The sequence below is a fragment of the Polyodon spathula genome, chromosome 17 (assembly GCF_017654505.1).
Source record: "Polyodon spathula isolate WHYD16114869_AA chromosome 17, ASM1765450v1, whole genome shotgun sequence".
Classification (NCBI taxonomy): Eukaryota; Metazoa; Chordata; class Actinopteri; order Acipenseriformes; family Polyodontidae; genus Polyodon; species Polyodon spathula.
In genome coordinates, this window is record NC_054550.1 from 25,258,022 (window position 1) to 25,274,869 (window position 16,848).

General features: G+C 39.7%; 1 protein-coding gene across 2 annotated transcripts in view; it reads right to left on the minus strand.

Annotated features, from left to right (window-relative positions):
• LOC121329850 (protein Daple-like) overlaps nt 1-16,848 on the minus strand; it is a 56,893-nt gene that overhangs the window by 3,704 nt on the left and 36,341 nt on the right. Inside the window, exons 14-29 of one of the 2 annotated variants that reach the window (XM_041275762.1) lie at nt 16,607-16,744; nt 15,210-16,280; nt 14,970-15,097; nt 13,274-13,415; nt 11,943-12,128; nt 11,140-11,301; nt 10,225-10,502; nt 7,927-8,070; nt 7,127-7,313; nt 6,724-6,869; nt 6,289-6,378; nt 5,939-6,180; nt 3,154-3,351; nt 2,825-2,899; nt 2,278-2,346; nt 783-1,084 (exon numbers count right to left, since the gene is read on the minus strand). In XM_041275762.1, the coding sequence (XP_041131696.1) occupies nt 783-1,084; nt 2,278-2,346; nt 2,825-2,899; nt 3,154-3,351; nt 5,939-6,180; nt 6,289-6,378; nt 6,724-6,869; nt 7,127-7,313; nt 7,927-8,070; nt 10,225-10,502; nt 11,140-11,301; nt 11,943-12,128; nt 13,274-13,415; nt 14,970-15,097; nt 15,210-16,280; nt 16,607-16,744 (3,558 nt within the window). The remainder of the gene's footprint in view (nt 1-782; nt 1,085-2,277; nt 2,347-2,824; nt 2,900-3,153; nt 3,352-5,938; nt 6,181-6,288; nt 6,379-6,723; nt 6,870-7,126; nt 7,314-7,926; nt 8,071-10,224; nt 10,503-11,139; nt 11,302-11,942; nt 12,129-13,273; nt 13,416-14,969; nt 15,098-15,209; nt 16,281-16,606; nt 16,745-16,848) is intronic. The other variant, XM_041275763.1, reaches the window with a different exon arrangement.

Sequence of the window (16,848 nt, forward strand, 5' to 3'; positions counted from 1 at the left end):
TAACACTAATACTGCTATACTTCATTAGAGCAGGGTTGCATTACCCACTGCAATGTCAAGATACTGTCAGAGTTTTAAATCCACATGACTTAAGCCAAACCCAAGTGAGTGTGGCCTTTTAATGAAGTACCATAAATATAATATAATACTATACAAAACAAAACAAGCATCCAAAAAATGTATTTCTTTAAAAAATGTATTTATCAAGTTTAGTTTTTTTCTAAGACTACAAAGATTAAAAGTCTTCAAATGGATACTGGTGCAAGTTTTAAAGCTGAGCTCTGATTAAATGAAATTGTGGTTTCCAATCAACACCCAGACTAGGCTCCACCATGGTGCATCGTTAGTGCTTTAAATCTGAAGGGTACCCTGGGAATATAGGAAACAGGTCTCCTATTGGGCCTGCCTGCCTTTTTGCTCTATGTGTCACCACTGCTTAGACATCTGGTGGCAGTCGTTCTGGAGAGAGCGGCGTCACTGGGGAGCATGGAGTCAGCTTCAGCTAAGAAGTCGTGTAATGAAATGAGCTCTGTCTCATTTAAACTGTGTCTACGCTGGAAGAAAACAAGCAGCAACCAAACAGGGAAAAGTTAAAGTTGCATAATATAGAGTGGGGGTTAACCAGGTACACCGGTCTTTAATTACGGGTTTATTTTTTTAAAGCAGAAACCCTTTTGACTTTACAAAACTAGAATCGAACAGTTAAATAAAGACTGGAGTGAATGCTTTGGAAATACAACCTGTACTTTAAATCACTGCATTTGAGGATTGGTTTTTCTTACAGTGGGCGGTGATAAGTTGTTGCTCTCCTGCAAGAACTCTTCCAACGTGACCAGCTCGCCGCTGGGGGATCCTAGCCTTGGTCGAGCTCTGCCCTGGGGATGACTGGGAGCACCCTTCTGGGGTGTGTCATTGGAAGCCAGTCCGTTCACACACAGTCCAGGCTCCTGCTTGCTGCTTGAGACATAAGCTGATCCAGAGCGGTGGAGACAGCCTTCTCTGGGGAGGATGGCCATCTCGTGCCCTGGAATCACTTCATCGCTGGACAGGCTTACCGACCTCCCCTGGATCCGATCACAAGAACCTGAATGGAGACGCCACGTTGTTTGGTATTAATGGGGGAAGGCAAGCAATTACATTCTAAGTTCTCAGATCCAATGGTGCACAGAACTTCCATTAATATAGCAATTTTGCCTAAAACAGTTCTGTTCAACGAAATCACTAACCAACCACAATTGCGCACCTCAGTGGAGCAACAGGCATCAACTTTGGATATATCAAACAGCACCCTTTTTTTTTGTATGTGTGTGTGTGTATGAACATGAAGCAGAGATTATATATTATATATTATATATATATAATCTACCTACCTACCTATCTGTTAGCTTGTGTAAAAAACAAAACGTTTATATTTATTAATGTGTATGTTCTCAACGATGGACGAGAGAGAGTGGATTTTTTTAAGACTCCGAGTAGTGTCTTGTCGCAGTGTCATCCAGAAGATGTTGTTTTCTTAGCAGGTGATTTTAATTGCACAATGCACATGGGTTAAAGGGAGTGCTGGGAGTGTTTCTTTAGCCAGGCTGGATAAATTCTGTTTTTAATCACTGTTTAAATGTATTTGTTAAATCAGAGATTATTCCAAACGGATTCTCAGACAACAGTATGGTTCTTTTAGAAAGGGTTATTCCACACGTGAAGGTTTGTTCTTCTTACTGGCATTTTAATAACAAGTTGCTGCAGGATTCCCACTATTTAAAATGCTTTAGATTCTTTTGGAAAAGTTGGAAAAGACAAAAAATGTTGTCTTGAATCAGACTAGAGTTCAGCTATTCAAGACGGGTGCACCAACTCTATTTGTTTCAGATGGTTTGGGGAACAGAGGGTGTGCTGTGCTCAATTGAGGAGGGGCAATTATGTATGAACCTGTAAAAAATCCAAACGTGAGAAGGTAAATGTTTAAAAAAAAAAAAAAAAAAAAAAAAGTTCCATTGAAAATACTGAAGGTTGTCTAGAATTTGTAAATTGATTTTTGTTTTGATGTGCATTTTTTTGTAATAGTGAATAATATTTGTTAATAGTTATTTTAAAAATTATCTATCTATCGATCAATCTATTTTTTCTGGATAACAAAAGCGGTAGAAAATAACCAACTAGTAGGCAAAAAAATTGGTGCCTGGGTTGTAGCCACTACACCACCAACTCCTCTACACTCAACTGCGAACTGAGATTCGACATCTGATTGCCACTTGACCTTGATCATTTCTATAACATTACCTTTGGAGTTGACAGGAGAGCTGCTGTTGGAGGTATTTCGACTGTGGTCTAAAGCATTTGGTCTATATGCTGTATGAAGAACATGTTACAGTATGTTAGTAGTGGAACATTTAATGGCTTCAGACTTTAAAAGGAATGTCCTTCAAAACTTATTATTGCAGAACATGCAGTACACAATAACCTTTTGTATAAGCCTACTAGACATTTTAATTTTACTCTCTCAAGTCTACCACTATTAGAAAGAACTGGTAAAGGGAGGCTTGAAACATTTTTAAATAACTGCACACATTTGAGGAGAAAAGCAGAGAGACTGATAGTGTTATTCTGTAACACTGGATAGGGCAATTGTATTTATCTGTGAGAACATCCAAGACTATTTAACTTGAAAACAAAATTACACTACATTTTTAGACTTACAGTATATATTCTTACAGGTAAAATGACATCAAGTAATGAACACCGTAAATCATCTCCAGTAATCATGTAAATATAATTTTTAATACAGTATGTTTTTTTTTTTTTTTTTAATCTGAAGGTAAATGTGTACCTTGGTTTCCATTATTACTGTTGGCAAACACTGCATCAAGCGACTGCAAGCGAAGATCGTCATCCGAGATAAAACCTGAAAAAACACAGCAAATTCCACCTTATACTATTATACCATTTGGTATTTATCATGAAACACTCAATCATAAGAACTGCACAACAACTGTAATATTGCATAAGGCATGTACACTGCGGGTGGTATATTAAAATAATTCAACAAAATATCTTTGGCCTAAATTGTTAATAGAAGCTTTACAGTTTCAGAAAGCAGCATAGAATGGGGAATACATTTATTTTATCTGCTGCAAGCTATGAAGATCCACTGCTTACCTTTAGGCCTCAGAGTTTGCCTGGAGCCAGGGATAGGAGTAGAACTTGAAGCACTCATGTGGATGGCTGAGGTAGAGTAGGCCATGGATCCCAGCTCCATGCGTCGTCGCCTAGCAACAGCTTCTGGGCTCTCCATGTTCTCATTACTTCCTGCACTCCTGTATGTGTCTCTTAGTCTGAGACCACTGTCATTTAAGGCTACAAGCAAAGGGTGAAGTTAGTATTCACCAAAACACTGACACTAAGTACAGTAAACTTTAGCTAGGTATTTTAGCAAGGCACAGCAAGGCTAGTTTGAATATAAGGAGGTTTGTGACACAGAAACAAATCTGCAGTGAGTGTACTCTAAAAAAAACATTAAGGCATTTGTCCGCAATACCTTTAACAGGTCCCATCTCATAGCAGTTGTGGTGTGGGAGAATGAACAGGCTGAGGTCAAAATGTCATGAACTTAAAATCACACTGGATTAGCTGGGAATTTCAAACTGTTATGTTAGTCCCCATTTCTCAGAGAGGCCAATTAACCCAGATTCCAGAACTCTTGCCTGGATCCTTAAGATTATGGCACAACAGTACCACAATTCAATTTTAGTGCCACACTGATTTTCAGAATTGTAACATTTTAAAACTGTACATCAGACATTAAGTATGAATTATGAAACTCCAAAGGCAAGCATCAAAACAAAAATGTAAATAAGTGGTTCCTTTCTTTTTTGATAAACACTGAACAGCAAAGCTGTGAAACAGCGTGCTGCTCATACTGTTGAAACAGTGTGTGGGTGGATGCTATGTGTTCTAGAACAAAACCCCCATGCACCACATATGGGGGAAGGAAGGGGGTTCAGGACTTTACAAGGCTACTGCCAAACAAAACACGCCCCAACTGCGGCTGGGACACAAAATCATGATGTGCTGTACAACAGAAACCAACATGTCAGTTTCAATAATAAAAGGTTCACATCACAGCTGGTAAACGGTTTCTGTTCACTTATAAAGCAGGTGTATGGAACCTCTTTTGGGCAATAATCAATATGGACATCTATAAAGCATGAGGTTGCAGACACACAATCCAATAGCGCAGAGCTAAGAAAAAAAACTACCAAATTAGAGATGCAAAGACAAGGGAAAAGAATAGGCTGGAAAGCAAGAGCAAGACGAAGAAAGGCAATGGAACAGATGGGGATGGTAGAGATGCCACTGGAGCTGGGTGCTTTGGTGCTGAACAGGACTCCTGCATGCTTTGTGATACGAGAGGCATTCAGGCAAAGCCTGCTGCAAATAATTACTAACATTGGTTTACTCATCCTGTTCTACAGACCTTTTACTGTATTTTCTTTCAAGTGTACTGTGCATTGTTAAAATTAACATTCTGATTAGATAAATGAATGCCAATCTATTTAAAAGGTAATCAATTAATTTTAAATGCGAAATATTGCCTATATTTTTTTTCCCAAATTATCCAACAACTACTATCCCAACAACTAAACTATCAGATGCATAATTGTGCATTTTCACACTAGAATGTATGAATGTATATATTAAAAAAAAAAAAAAAAACACATCAAAACATTTTTTTATATTGTAAAAAGGGACTACTTACAAAAAATATATATTTTTCAGGTAGATTGCAACTGTAGGCCTGGATGCGCATCTACATAGTGTTTCTGTTTTTTGGGGTAAAGTAAGGAATTCTCTCATAGCTTAATCCTCTTTGAAAACCTGTATCTTTATACTATGACCTACACACAGTGGCGAAGGGTGGTGTGTCTCTGGTGTGACTGAGCAGGGAAATGAAGGTGACTGATAGGAGAGAGAGAGAGAAGGGATGAGGAGTTAGAAATCCCCAATCTCCGAGAGAGAGCTGGGTTCGTTCGAAGAGGATGGGATGTCAGAAGATGACCAGAACCGGAGGCGTTTAGAGAGAGAGGGTCGGCCAGGTGGAGTCTTTGGGGACTTTATCTTCTCTTGGCTTTTGCTCCTCAGAAAAGGGAACCTTTTCGATGAAGACGCTAGAGAGTTATTGCACAAAAAGAGAGAGAAGAGTTTGAGTGGGAGAAAATGAGATGAGATCAATAGGATGAACAAAATTTAAAACATCCTAAAGTTAAATAAATTAACTCCTGTATATGAGATCTGTATTTATTTCTATCAACACTAGGGCCAGCATTCCAAGTAGTTATATGACTGCTTCTTTGAATACATTGCCCCCTGGTGTAATATTTTATTAATGCAGGACCTTTGGTAATACAGTAATATTTTATAAGTTTATATCGGTTGAGAAAAGATTTTTAAATGTATTTTTTTTAGAGATATGGGCAAAGACGCACACAACTAAAATCTGGATTATGCAGGATATTAAAAACTCAAACTCTTCAACTACCTTATTCAGCACCACATGGAAAATAAGAAAAGTAGTCTCACCACCAAGAAATACAGAAAGTCTGAATAAAGAATGAGAACATTTCTTTTCCCTTTGCAGTTCACGAGGCAGTTTATATCAGTGAGGGGAGTGGTTTGCATGTAATATGTATGATAAAAGGAGTACCCTTTGAAACTTTCACCTGATGGTTGTGTTGTATCACGAAAACGAACCATACACTATAAACATGCACACACTGTACAATATATCAGTATTATACAGATCAGATAATACAGAGTATTATCTGTTTTAACACTTGCTGTTTGGATTGTTATCTGTTTGTCTGCTTTACTGAATTAATTTACACGTTTGCCTCTGTGCAGTTTCACTGTACAGGTAAGCTAGGCCCGACCTGCCTATCCCTACCTCTGGTGGTGGGGCTGTGGTTGTGGTTCTCCTCCAGGGAGTGAGAGCCCAGCAAGTTGTTGTCCACGCTGAGTTGAGAGAGCCTAGGGGGCAGCGGGGGTGGGGGAAGGGGTGGCAGTCCCTCCGGGTAGTCCAATGGCTGTGCCAGGCTCTCTGGGGTAGACATGGGCCGTTCTCGTGAACCGTCTTTCTTTGGCTTTATCAGTTTCACTAGAGCTTTCGCACCAACCCAGTTATTTTTCCTAAGAGAAAAGCATATTTTAAAAAAAACTGAAGAAACTTTTCTAGGCTTCTCACAGAGTTTAGCAAAGGTTTTATACAGAATAGAGAATGGAGAACTTAATGCTTACTTTTTAGGAGCCGGATCATAGAATTTGTACTGGTCCATTATCTTCTCTTCCAGTTTCTCTTTTTGTCGTCGAAGGGTATTTAATTTGTCACTTAAAAAAAAAAAAAAAAAAGTTTAAAAATGAATTAATATAAAGTAAACATTTCTATTCTAATTTAATACTATTATATCAAAAGCAATCCATCAATGCTTACCAAGAAAAATATGGCCAGATTAATGGCATACAATAACAACCAAATATGTAAACTAGTGCCACTTAGGTTTTTAATATTTTGTTCGAATATTTTAGCTATGCTACATGCTGTTTACATCAAATCATCCTAAACAAGACGACACAGGTGCCCCCTAAAGACCAATGTCTGACCTCTCTAGTCTCTCTGTGGACAGAAGTACATTTGCTGTTCCTAAGGCATGAGAATCCCGGGCCTCCACTTACATGTACTGTTTCTGCTCCTCGTGGTAGAGCTCCTTGCTCTCCATGGTCCTCTCCATCAGCGTCTGGTTCTGCTGGCTTAGCATCTGGATCTGACTCAGCAGGTGGTGGTTCTCCTCCTCTAGGTTCCCTTTCAGACAATTCAGCAGCTACAGGGGGATATTAAACACCAGCACATTGGAGCATGACATTAAACTTTCATATCTAACTTTTTTATAGAACCAATGCCAGCCCAGTTATAGTACAAGAGACAAATGCACTTGTTTTGGGGAGTGTGTATATATTGCATTTTAAAAGTGCATCAAGGTGAAAAACTTGCAGTTCGCACCACCTGTGCTGTCATGGGCTGAAGTTTCCACTGAACTAAGTGAGAGTTGCCTCTGCCTTGGGAGCCTTGGCTTCATACCTCACAGTGGTTGTCCAGCTTTGTGAGGGAGATGTCCAGGTTCTGGTTCTGCTCTTTTAGCTCGTCGTAGCGAGCCTGCCAGCGGTTCAGGTCCAGCTGGCCGTTGTTCAGCATGGTCTTCAGCTCCTTGGTGTGCAGCTGCAGCCCAGCCCACTCCTCTTGCAGCTGTCTGTGCATGAATGTAAACCTGCAAAAACAAAGACGCCGTAACTCACATCACACAGGTGCAGTTCTGTGGAATGCTGGTTGGCCATAGGTTTGAGATGTTTGACCTCCAGCCCAAAACTGTGTCATCTATTCTTGTTTTCATGCTTGCACTTAGAATTCTTTACTAACACATTGATAAGCTACATTCAGCTAGAACTGGTCAAAGAATCTAAGCGGGCATACAAATCTGTTAAATTAAATCTAAAAACTGTAAATCAATTAAATTAAATTGCAAAACCACCACTAGATGGTGTCTGGACATCGAAATATACACCATTAAAGAATGCAAAGTGCTTCCTGCAAAAAGGGATTTTTCGATATACTTTGTTACATTACAGATACATTAACTATTTGTTGCTGTATATTGTAGTTACCATTAAGTTATTCTTATGTGTATTTAGCACACAGTTTGCTGAATATAAGGATGGGATGTACATTAACAACATGTATTTAACAAAGTTATTTGTAACTAGAGTGTAGTTTAATGAACCTGTGACTGCATATATGTTTTTAAGGAGAAAATCTTGACAATTTTAAAATGCAAACAACAAAATGGAAGTGGGTTCAATTGGAATGTATTCAGGAAGGCTAACCTGTCGATTTCTTCCTTCAGGTTGTTGTTCTCTCCCAACAGGAGTGTGTTTTTCTGCTTCTCCATTGCCAGGTTCTCTCTCTCACTTTTTAAGGCCATTTCCAGTTCTTCCATAGCTGCCTTCTGCCTCAACAGAACGCTATATCTAAGGGGAAAAGACAAGAGAATATTGTAATGAAGGAGTTTGGCTGTTCAGACAAGGCCCTTAGGTAATCTGACTTAGTATTTGTTTGTTGAGAACATACTTCTCTAACCTATCCAATCTGTGGGTTCAGTCTGAAATTATGACGTGAATAAGAACATTTAATGCTGCTTAACAAAATCAAATTCTAAAAAATAAAAAATAAATCAAAATAAAAAATCAGTCAGACACTATTTGTCAGGTACTCATGCAGCACATTGACTACAGTAAATGCATTCAAAATATTACACACTTAGAACTAGTTTTGGCTAGTGAAAGTTTTACTTACCAATAATGATCGACTGTTTTATTCTACAAATAACGAATATCAATAAGTTAAACAAGGCACTTCACAAACGCATTGCAAGTATACGATTCTTTACAGTAAAATCAAAAATCACACCACTGACTATAAAAGCCACACCAACCAGTATTACTGTAAATCAACTCTGCTGTAAACCCCTTGTCTTTACTGAACCGATAAAGGCTTTACTAAGAGTAGTGTCCAGCTGTAGGACATCCAGGTTATTTCTAACAGGGGTTTCATTTATATTGAGCCCTAGGGAGCAAACAGTAAGTGCACCAGTCTCTGAAGAGGGGAATCACTCAGCAGGTCTCCCAAAAGACCGGCAGCTTCCCTGCATTCAAGCCAATAAGAGACATTAAAAAATAAATGTGCAGCTTTCCTAATGCTGTTAGCCACCTGAGGCCACAGAGAGAAGCTGAAAAGACAGTTCCCTTCTCTGTGTTTAAAGGCTTACTCAAGGGACTGACTGATTTAATTTAGCCCTTTGCTAATTCTGGTGGAAAAAAAAAGAGCCATTAAACTATTTAGTGGGTAGCAGCTGAGGTTACCACACCCAGTTAGCTTGGTGTTTTTATCAAGTCAAGAAATCCAAGCATGTTTGGAATGGCACTGGAAATGTAAGTTTTGAACACAACATTGCATTATTTATAAATGAGTAATGAAAAATAATTGTAAAACTCTAGTAATATCCTTATCCTATTGAAACAGTTTTTGGGGACATTTCAAAAGCATGTCTAAAAAGCTATTGCTGCAAAAATTAAACATATTTTAATGGACATTTATGAAAACTGTAGTTCAGTTCCCCTTTGCATAGATAAGGCAGGTTTAAGCACCAAATGGGCACTTTGCATTTTGAAGGAAAGAGCCATTCCTTATTACAAGCTCTAGCTCGACAGTTAATAATGGCAACATTGCACAACAAAAGCGCTTGAAACAATACCAGACCATTTGACTCTGATGTTTCAATTAATCAGACTGCCAAGTGCTGCCTGTATAAGTGGGATAGTGTGTTAGCCATTATTCTCAGCTCATTAGAGTAACAGCTGCTGTCCTGCAGGCTCACCGCCACCTACCAGTGTGTTGCAGCTGTCATGCCACAAACAAAATTACGATAATTCTTTTTCAAAACACTTTTCATCTAGCTTCATCTACACAGTGACGGGTCAGCATGTTGCAGGCTCTGAGTTTTACTACCTCCAGTCTTTCCCTCTCTATTAAGATTATAATTTGAAATAGAACTTAGCTTTTTAATAGTGTTGTAAATGAATTGATACAGATTCAGTGGTGCTATTTGGTATTGTTATCTCGAAGCTGCAAGTAACTACACAGTCTGTGATAACACTCCAGAAATATCAGAAACCAGTCCCAGAAGTTACTTTTTTTAATTTTTTTTTTTTATTCGGAAGTACAGCATCTTCTTTCATCTAAATTTAAAACTTTTCTTTTAGCTGGTTCTTAAAAGACCGGTTTGGTAACCCGCCCTTTTTCCTCCACAAAATCTCAAATCTAGATCCCCCTACCCTAATCTAAACAGTAAGGGTACCAGTCTGTAAAAATGCTTATCTGTTCCAACTAGTTTTGTGTTGTTGGGACCCACCAGGTATTAAATAGACTAAACCACAGAGTTGAAAGTGGAGGGAAGTGACTAGTGCTCTCCACCCTTATAGTTTTATCACAATTAAAAAACACAGTTATTTAGAGGTATGTGAAAATGTAAATGTGGCATATATACTGTACACAGAGGCAGACTCTTTAGCAAGTGTCATCACCATTGTACAACTATGAAAACTGCATACTGTTATTCAGCCTACCTGACATTCAAATCCCTGTATTCATGCTCCAAGGCTTTGTGTGTCATTTTCAAGCTGCCATGCTGGCTGATTAGTGTTTCATACTCTACAGACTGCCGCTCGTGTAGGGTCATGAACCGCTCGTGGTCCTGGAGCAGGGACTCGTGGGCAGCCTTCAGCTCCTCTTTCTGCTTCACCACGTTTTCAGCTTCTGTCTCCATCGACGACTGCTGGCTCTGGAGCATGGCATTCTGGGCCATCAAAGAGGCACTCTGAGAATTCAGTGTTGAGTTTTCCACCTGTCAAATAAATAAAATACAATTAAATTCAAAATGAACCAGGCTTCCCAGAAATGCCAGTGTAATTCTACTTTAATAAAGCTAGTAAATAAACAATTCAATAGTATCTCAGCAAGAGTACTAAATCTCATTTACAGCCCTTCCGCGAAACCTTTACGAATGGCTTTTAGTATTGTTAGGCTGTCAAATTGGGTGTGCAAGTAAACATGATGCTTGCATTCAAACTTCTGGTACTAGACAATAGAGAGCTATCTAGGAGTGAGAGGTAACACTCAGGAGACTGATATATATGAAGACCCTGTAGCACACCCTATCCACAAAGCCTGATCACCAGAACAAAATTAAATAAATCGAAGCTGTGAATGATGCAGACTAGTGAATACACAAAAATAACCTTTGTCATAAGCTAGCAGTGCTCTAGGAAAAATGAAAACTATCACCCTCTACAGAGTTCAACACTTTGGTGCGTGACAGTGATCCTAAAGCCAAGGGACAGCCCCAGCATTCTAGAAGAAAATGACCAGATCAAACATATTGTACTGCACCAAGACATATATTGCAAGCAGTGAGTGTACAGTCAGTCCTTTTGCTTTTGTAGATTGGTCTCAAGCAATTTATGTTCAGTCCTGGCACTGACCTGGAGCTTGGCCGTCTGTGTCTGCAAGGCAGTGTTGTGCTCCTGTAAGGAAGCAGCCTGTCTCTGAAGTGCTACAATCTGACTGTTCAGCAAGTTGTTCTGGCTATCCAGCTGTTTGAGCTGCTCCTTCAGCAGATGTTTCTCAGCCTGGAGGGCAGCGTTCTGAAACAGAAAATTATTATTTAAAAAACAAATATTAAATGCATCCGGGTGTGGCTTATCTTTGCACACCCCCACCCACTCAACACAACTTTCCATTTTATAAATGGAAAAAGGTTCAGAAATAACATGAACATTAAAAACATTACTACTGTTATTATTTTGTAAACTCTGCTCACTGCCAAATGACATGCAATGCAGACACTGTTTGCACAAACATGAAACATCTAATAATGTCCATGTTGGGAGTTATTATAAGATTAATCTACGTACAGTATTTACCAATGCTTATAGATTATTATGTTACCAAAGTACATAGGTCTACCTTACTTTTTATCACATAACATATCTGAAACCATTAATTCAGACATTATCATCATCATCCTGTTAGAATCTAAACTTTTACTTGGTGAAAGATGGCCACATGGCCTACTCCTTTAGCATCACATTTGTACTAAACTGTTTTTGTACTTGTGTGACAATGACCTCCAGGACTTAATTTGTGAATTATGGCACAAAATCATAATTTGTGTTAACTGAAATGCTTTGCCTGGCTGACCGTCATTGAGAGCATTGCAGCCCAAGGGAAGGAAAATAACAATAGAAATTTAACTGACAGGTAGTGGATATGTGACGACACTCACGCATTTCTCGGTGTCGATGACTCTGTCCTTCACCTTCAGCAGCTCCATGGTGGTCTCACGGTGCTCCGTCTCCCACTTCTTGTTCTGGCTGTTCGGGGGCTGTTTCTCCGGAGAGCGTTTAGCCGAATTCAAGTGGTATGCTTCTTCCTCCTGTCTTTGCTTCATTGCTTCCAAGTTCTTTTTCACCTGCATGTTTCAAAACAAGTCACCTCTGTTAGATGAATGATACGCCAAGCCTTTGGTGCATGTCAGGTCAGGTCAGGTCAGGTCAGGTCACGACCCATACTTCTCAACTGCACTGGCACACTAAGCAACTTTCTGCATTAGCACAAGTTTTAAAACAACAACCCAAAAGATCAAGGGAAAAATATACAGTTGCCTCCACTGTAACCCTTAGTGGGCCTCAGGCAGTCAAAATCAGTAAGGATGTGAACATATCATTTTATTTTATTTCTCACTTTTTACATATTTTGGAGATGGAACTTGATCGAAATCACGAGAGAGAAACTTCACAACAGTAAAGCTGACAACACCTTCAACAGCTTTGGCAATAGTCAAAAGAACTGGCCTTGAAAAAAAAAAGAATGAATTAAGGATTTTAAAAGCCTAGCACATGTGTCTTTAAAAGGCGACAATTGCAAAGGCTTGAAAAAATATTTATTTCCCTGCATTAGTATATCAACTTTAAGGTCCTTTTTTTCTGTAAATTGTTTGGTCCACTCATTCTGCCACAGCACTGCAGACTCACTTGTGCTGCATTAATTAGGACCTCAGCTAATTGCAACTACATAACACAACCTACTGCACAGACTATAAACCGATCGTGTAGTGGCAGCAGGGGAATAGAATAGCTGCATACACGCATCACCGTGTGCACCGAAGGATTTCGGTCAGGACTCAAAGAGTTCTTCTAGTAATAATTGCTTTGAGAGCTGACAGGAACATTCAGCATCAGCTGCCGCCAGAAACACACTTCTTAGCTATTTTCTTTGAACAGCTTATCAAATCTCTTACCAGATTCGAAGTGAAAGCCTGGCCTATAATTTTTGTCTATTGTTAATTATACACGTATAATTATTTGACTTCGGATGGTTTTGATTTTCCGGAAGGTTTGGAGTCTTGCCCTGAAGATTTTTGGACACACTGCTACCCTTGATGGCAGGATAAATAAGCTGAAGTCAAAGTGTTAAAAAAAAAATAAAAAATACAATAAATAAAAAAGAAAATCTACAAAATAAGGGACTTGTGAAAAGTCAAGGAGAGAAAATGTTTTGCTATTAAATCTGATGATAAAAAAAAGAGGGACACCAAACCCACTGTGGAAGTCTTACCGAGGTCAGTTCACGTCGGAGCTGTTGGTTCAGGCTGGATGACTCTTCAAGCCGTGACTCCAAGGATTGGATCTTCTCCTCTTTAATCTCTAGTGTTTTCTGTAATGTTGAATCGATCTTCGTCTCCAGGATCTTATATTTACTGCAAGGAAAGGGTGGGGGTGACAGAATGGGTTGCTGGTTAAGACTGATTGTTGTATTCCAAAGAATCAAGTGAGCCTTATTATTTTCCCCAAAAAAACATTGTTGACACACCGACCCAGATAAACTTGAGTTGAAGCCACAGGGGCTGCTTGAATGTTTGTTGAGAATATATCTGCCAAAATACCTGTCTATCACAGGAGGAATGACAGTATCACCATTACAACTCAGATTCTTATGTAATGCATTGCTTAACCAGACTTGATAACACAGACAATAAAAAAAAAAAAACAATAAAGTGGTATTGTCCTAGCCTGGTAATTATCTTGTCAGATGGAAGAAAAAAAGGGAACTACCGTTGTCAGAAAAATATTTTCCACATAAAGTAATAACCACGTCATTGTGTATGATAACGCCGAGTACAGTACAAGTTAGAACTTGTGTGTTGTTTATGCGGTGGTATAGCACTGTTAATTACACAAGTAGCTCACAAGATCCCTCAGGCCAACAATCCCCATTCAGAGGGTAAAAGTCTGCCAATGACATCATGCTAGTGTTCTATTTGTTAGCTGGACCAGTGGGTCGATACATTGATTCAAGAAAAAAAAGAGAAAAATAAATACATCAATCAATCAGTCAGCAAAGGGGGATTTAAGGAAACCTGCAGCCTATTGAAATGTATAGTGTGCATTCCGTATATATGAACAAGTTGATTTAAAGTCAGTTTGTCCAATTACATTACTGTAAAAAATATTCATCATAAGAGCAATGAAACATGTGAGATGGAAGCATCCAACAATGGGCAACAGATTAAAAGGACATTGTCATCGCTGCTATTAATATGGCTACCAGAAAGCAGTCATTTCACAAATGCCCCTCTACTTTGTAAATTACCTTGTGGATGTTTTTAAAGTTTAATGACAACATGTTTTCATTTTCAAACCAGCTGATACAGACTCAAATTCAACAGAACCAATGCAAATGTACTCTATGAAACAACAACAAAAAAAAACACACCACCCCTTAAAAGGGCAAACTTATTTCCTGACAGATTTTCTAGATGAGCGATTCAGATTGTAGTCTCAAGAGGAGCTTATGAGAGAGCAGCCACAAGACTAACACGACTCACTTGCAGTAGCTGTGAGAAACAAAAACCCCTGTAGAGCACCTACAAATACATTCAAATAAATAAATAAATAAATACCATTTGAAAAACAATACTTTTGGTATAGTTGATATACAGTACCACCTGGCATTTCAATATAGTACATTCTCAGTCTTAAAATACGTTTTCATTCAACTGATCCTATGTTAGTTTGTCAACATAGACTTTTTAGTCTTTGCAGCCTACTCCTTCAATGGATATATAGTTGTCTTTTTACATTTTTATTATTATTATTCTGCTTGAGCGACAACAAATGTCACCATGCTGGGGACACTGCCATAGAGCAGTAGGAAAGGGACCTTGTATCCTGCCCATGCAGGGATCTTTGTGGAGTCAGCAGTATCTGTAATTGCGTATCGATTCCCAGGCTGGTAAACGACATTCCCTTACTTGTCATCACTGCTGTGCTCCTCTTGTAGGAGCTTCTCCTTGTTGAGGCCGATCTTCTCCAGCTCCTGGTTCAGCTTCTCCAGCTCATTGGACTGCTGCTGGCACTTCAGCTTTTCATGAACCAGGTCCTGTAAATACACCAGACTCTTAGAGAACACACTATTGGGAACACTAAGGGATGTTTAAAAGTTGTCTCCCAAATCATGCAGCATTTTACAAAATTAGTATACTCTACCCTACCTCTCTCAGTGTGGCTAGTGTCCGCTTGTCAATGGTGGCTTGCTTCTGCAAGTCCTTGTTCTCCCTCTCCACCTCCCTGGCCTTGTTGGAAGCTTCTTTTAACTTGCTCATCTCCTTCTCTAGTGTCTTACTCTCCTTCTCTAGGGTGGCGACTGCAAGCCCACTCTCCTCCAATGCTGCCTCCTTCACTTCCACCTGCTGCCACAGCCGCTTTGCTTCCTTCTCCAGCTGCTTCTTGTCTTTCTCCAGCTGAGTCACCTCCTGCTCCAGCCCACGGTTATCCCGCTCCAGTTTCTCCAGATGCTTGGTGGAGATCCTAAGCTCTTCTAGGCTCTTCTGGAGTTGCTGGTTCTCCTTCTCTGTGTCATGCACCTCCTTTTCCAGGTGCTGGATTTTCTTGTTGCTATTCTCCAGAGTCTGCTGGAGCCTCTGGTTCTCCGAGTCCAGGGCCTGGTAGCTGACCTCCAACCGTTCAGATTTCTTGGAAAGGGCTTTAATCATGTCCATGTTTCTGGCTAGCTCCTCTTTCTCCTTCTCCAGCTCCTTATTTTCCAGTTCCATCTGGGCCAACTTACTGCTTGTGAACTTTAGAGTTTCCACTGTCCTCCTCATCTCTAGGTTCTCCTCTTCCAGCTGGTGGTTGTCTTTCTCCATGGTTTCAATCCTGAGTGCTGCATTGTGTGCATTGTCCGCTAATTTCTTCAGCTTCCTATTTTCCATCTCTAGGGTGCAGTTCTCCTGCTCGAGAGCTTCAATTTTGTCGCAGGTGATTGTCAGGGACGCCAGCTTCTTCTGCAGCTGCTCGTTGGTGCGTTCTAGCTTGTGCACCTCTTTTTCCAACTCCTCAGAGATCTGTACCTTCTCCTTGAGCTGAACCAGCTCTTTGCAGACCTGCTTCTTCTCGAACTCCAGCTGTGTCAGCTTGCTGCCTGTGTCTGTTATAGTCTCATGGAGGATTCGGTTCTCCTTCTCCACATCCTTCACTCTCGCCTCAGAGCCGATCTCAGCTCTCTGCCGTAACGAGGTCACGGTCTGGTTCAGGTGGTCATTCTCATGTTCAAGTTCTGAAATCTTTACAAAAGAAAATAGGTTATGTTCCGCACAGATTTTACATTTGTAAGAATTATCTGGTTATCCAATAAAATACAAATATCTTAATGACAATACCATTTTCTTTCCCTTTGAATGTTAGCTTGTAAAATGTGCTACATTTAACTTTAGTGAAGAAGCCTCTCCTTTTTTGTCTACAGAGGTGGTACAACACACATAGCTTCACTGGTTTTTCTAAACCCCTGGATAGATCACTTTGCTTTTCATGAGGCTAGGCTGATGAGGTGATGAAGACACTGGTCTACTTAATGTGGTTGATACCCAACATAACTAGTTCTGCTAGTTACCTGTCTGTCTTTTTCACCCCGCATGGTCTCCATATTTTTCATGAGCTTCTGCTTCTCCTTCAGCAGCTCCTCTACCAGAGTCTCCATGTCCTGGTTTGTCTGCTTCTCCTGGTCTAGCTGGGACTGAAGCTTCTCTATCTGTACCACACGGCATAACACAGCTATTAGTAACAGTGGCAATTAATGGCATTATTTTTTTTATTTCACAAGCTTAATTTAAGCCTCCTACATCAAATTACAAA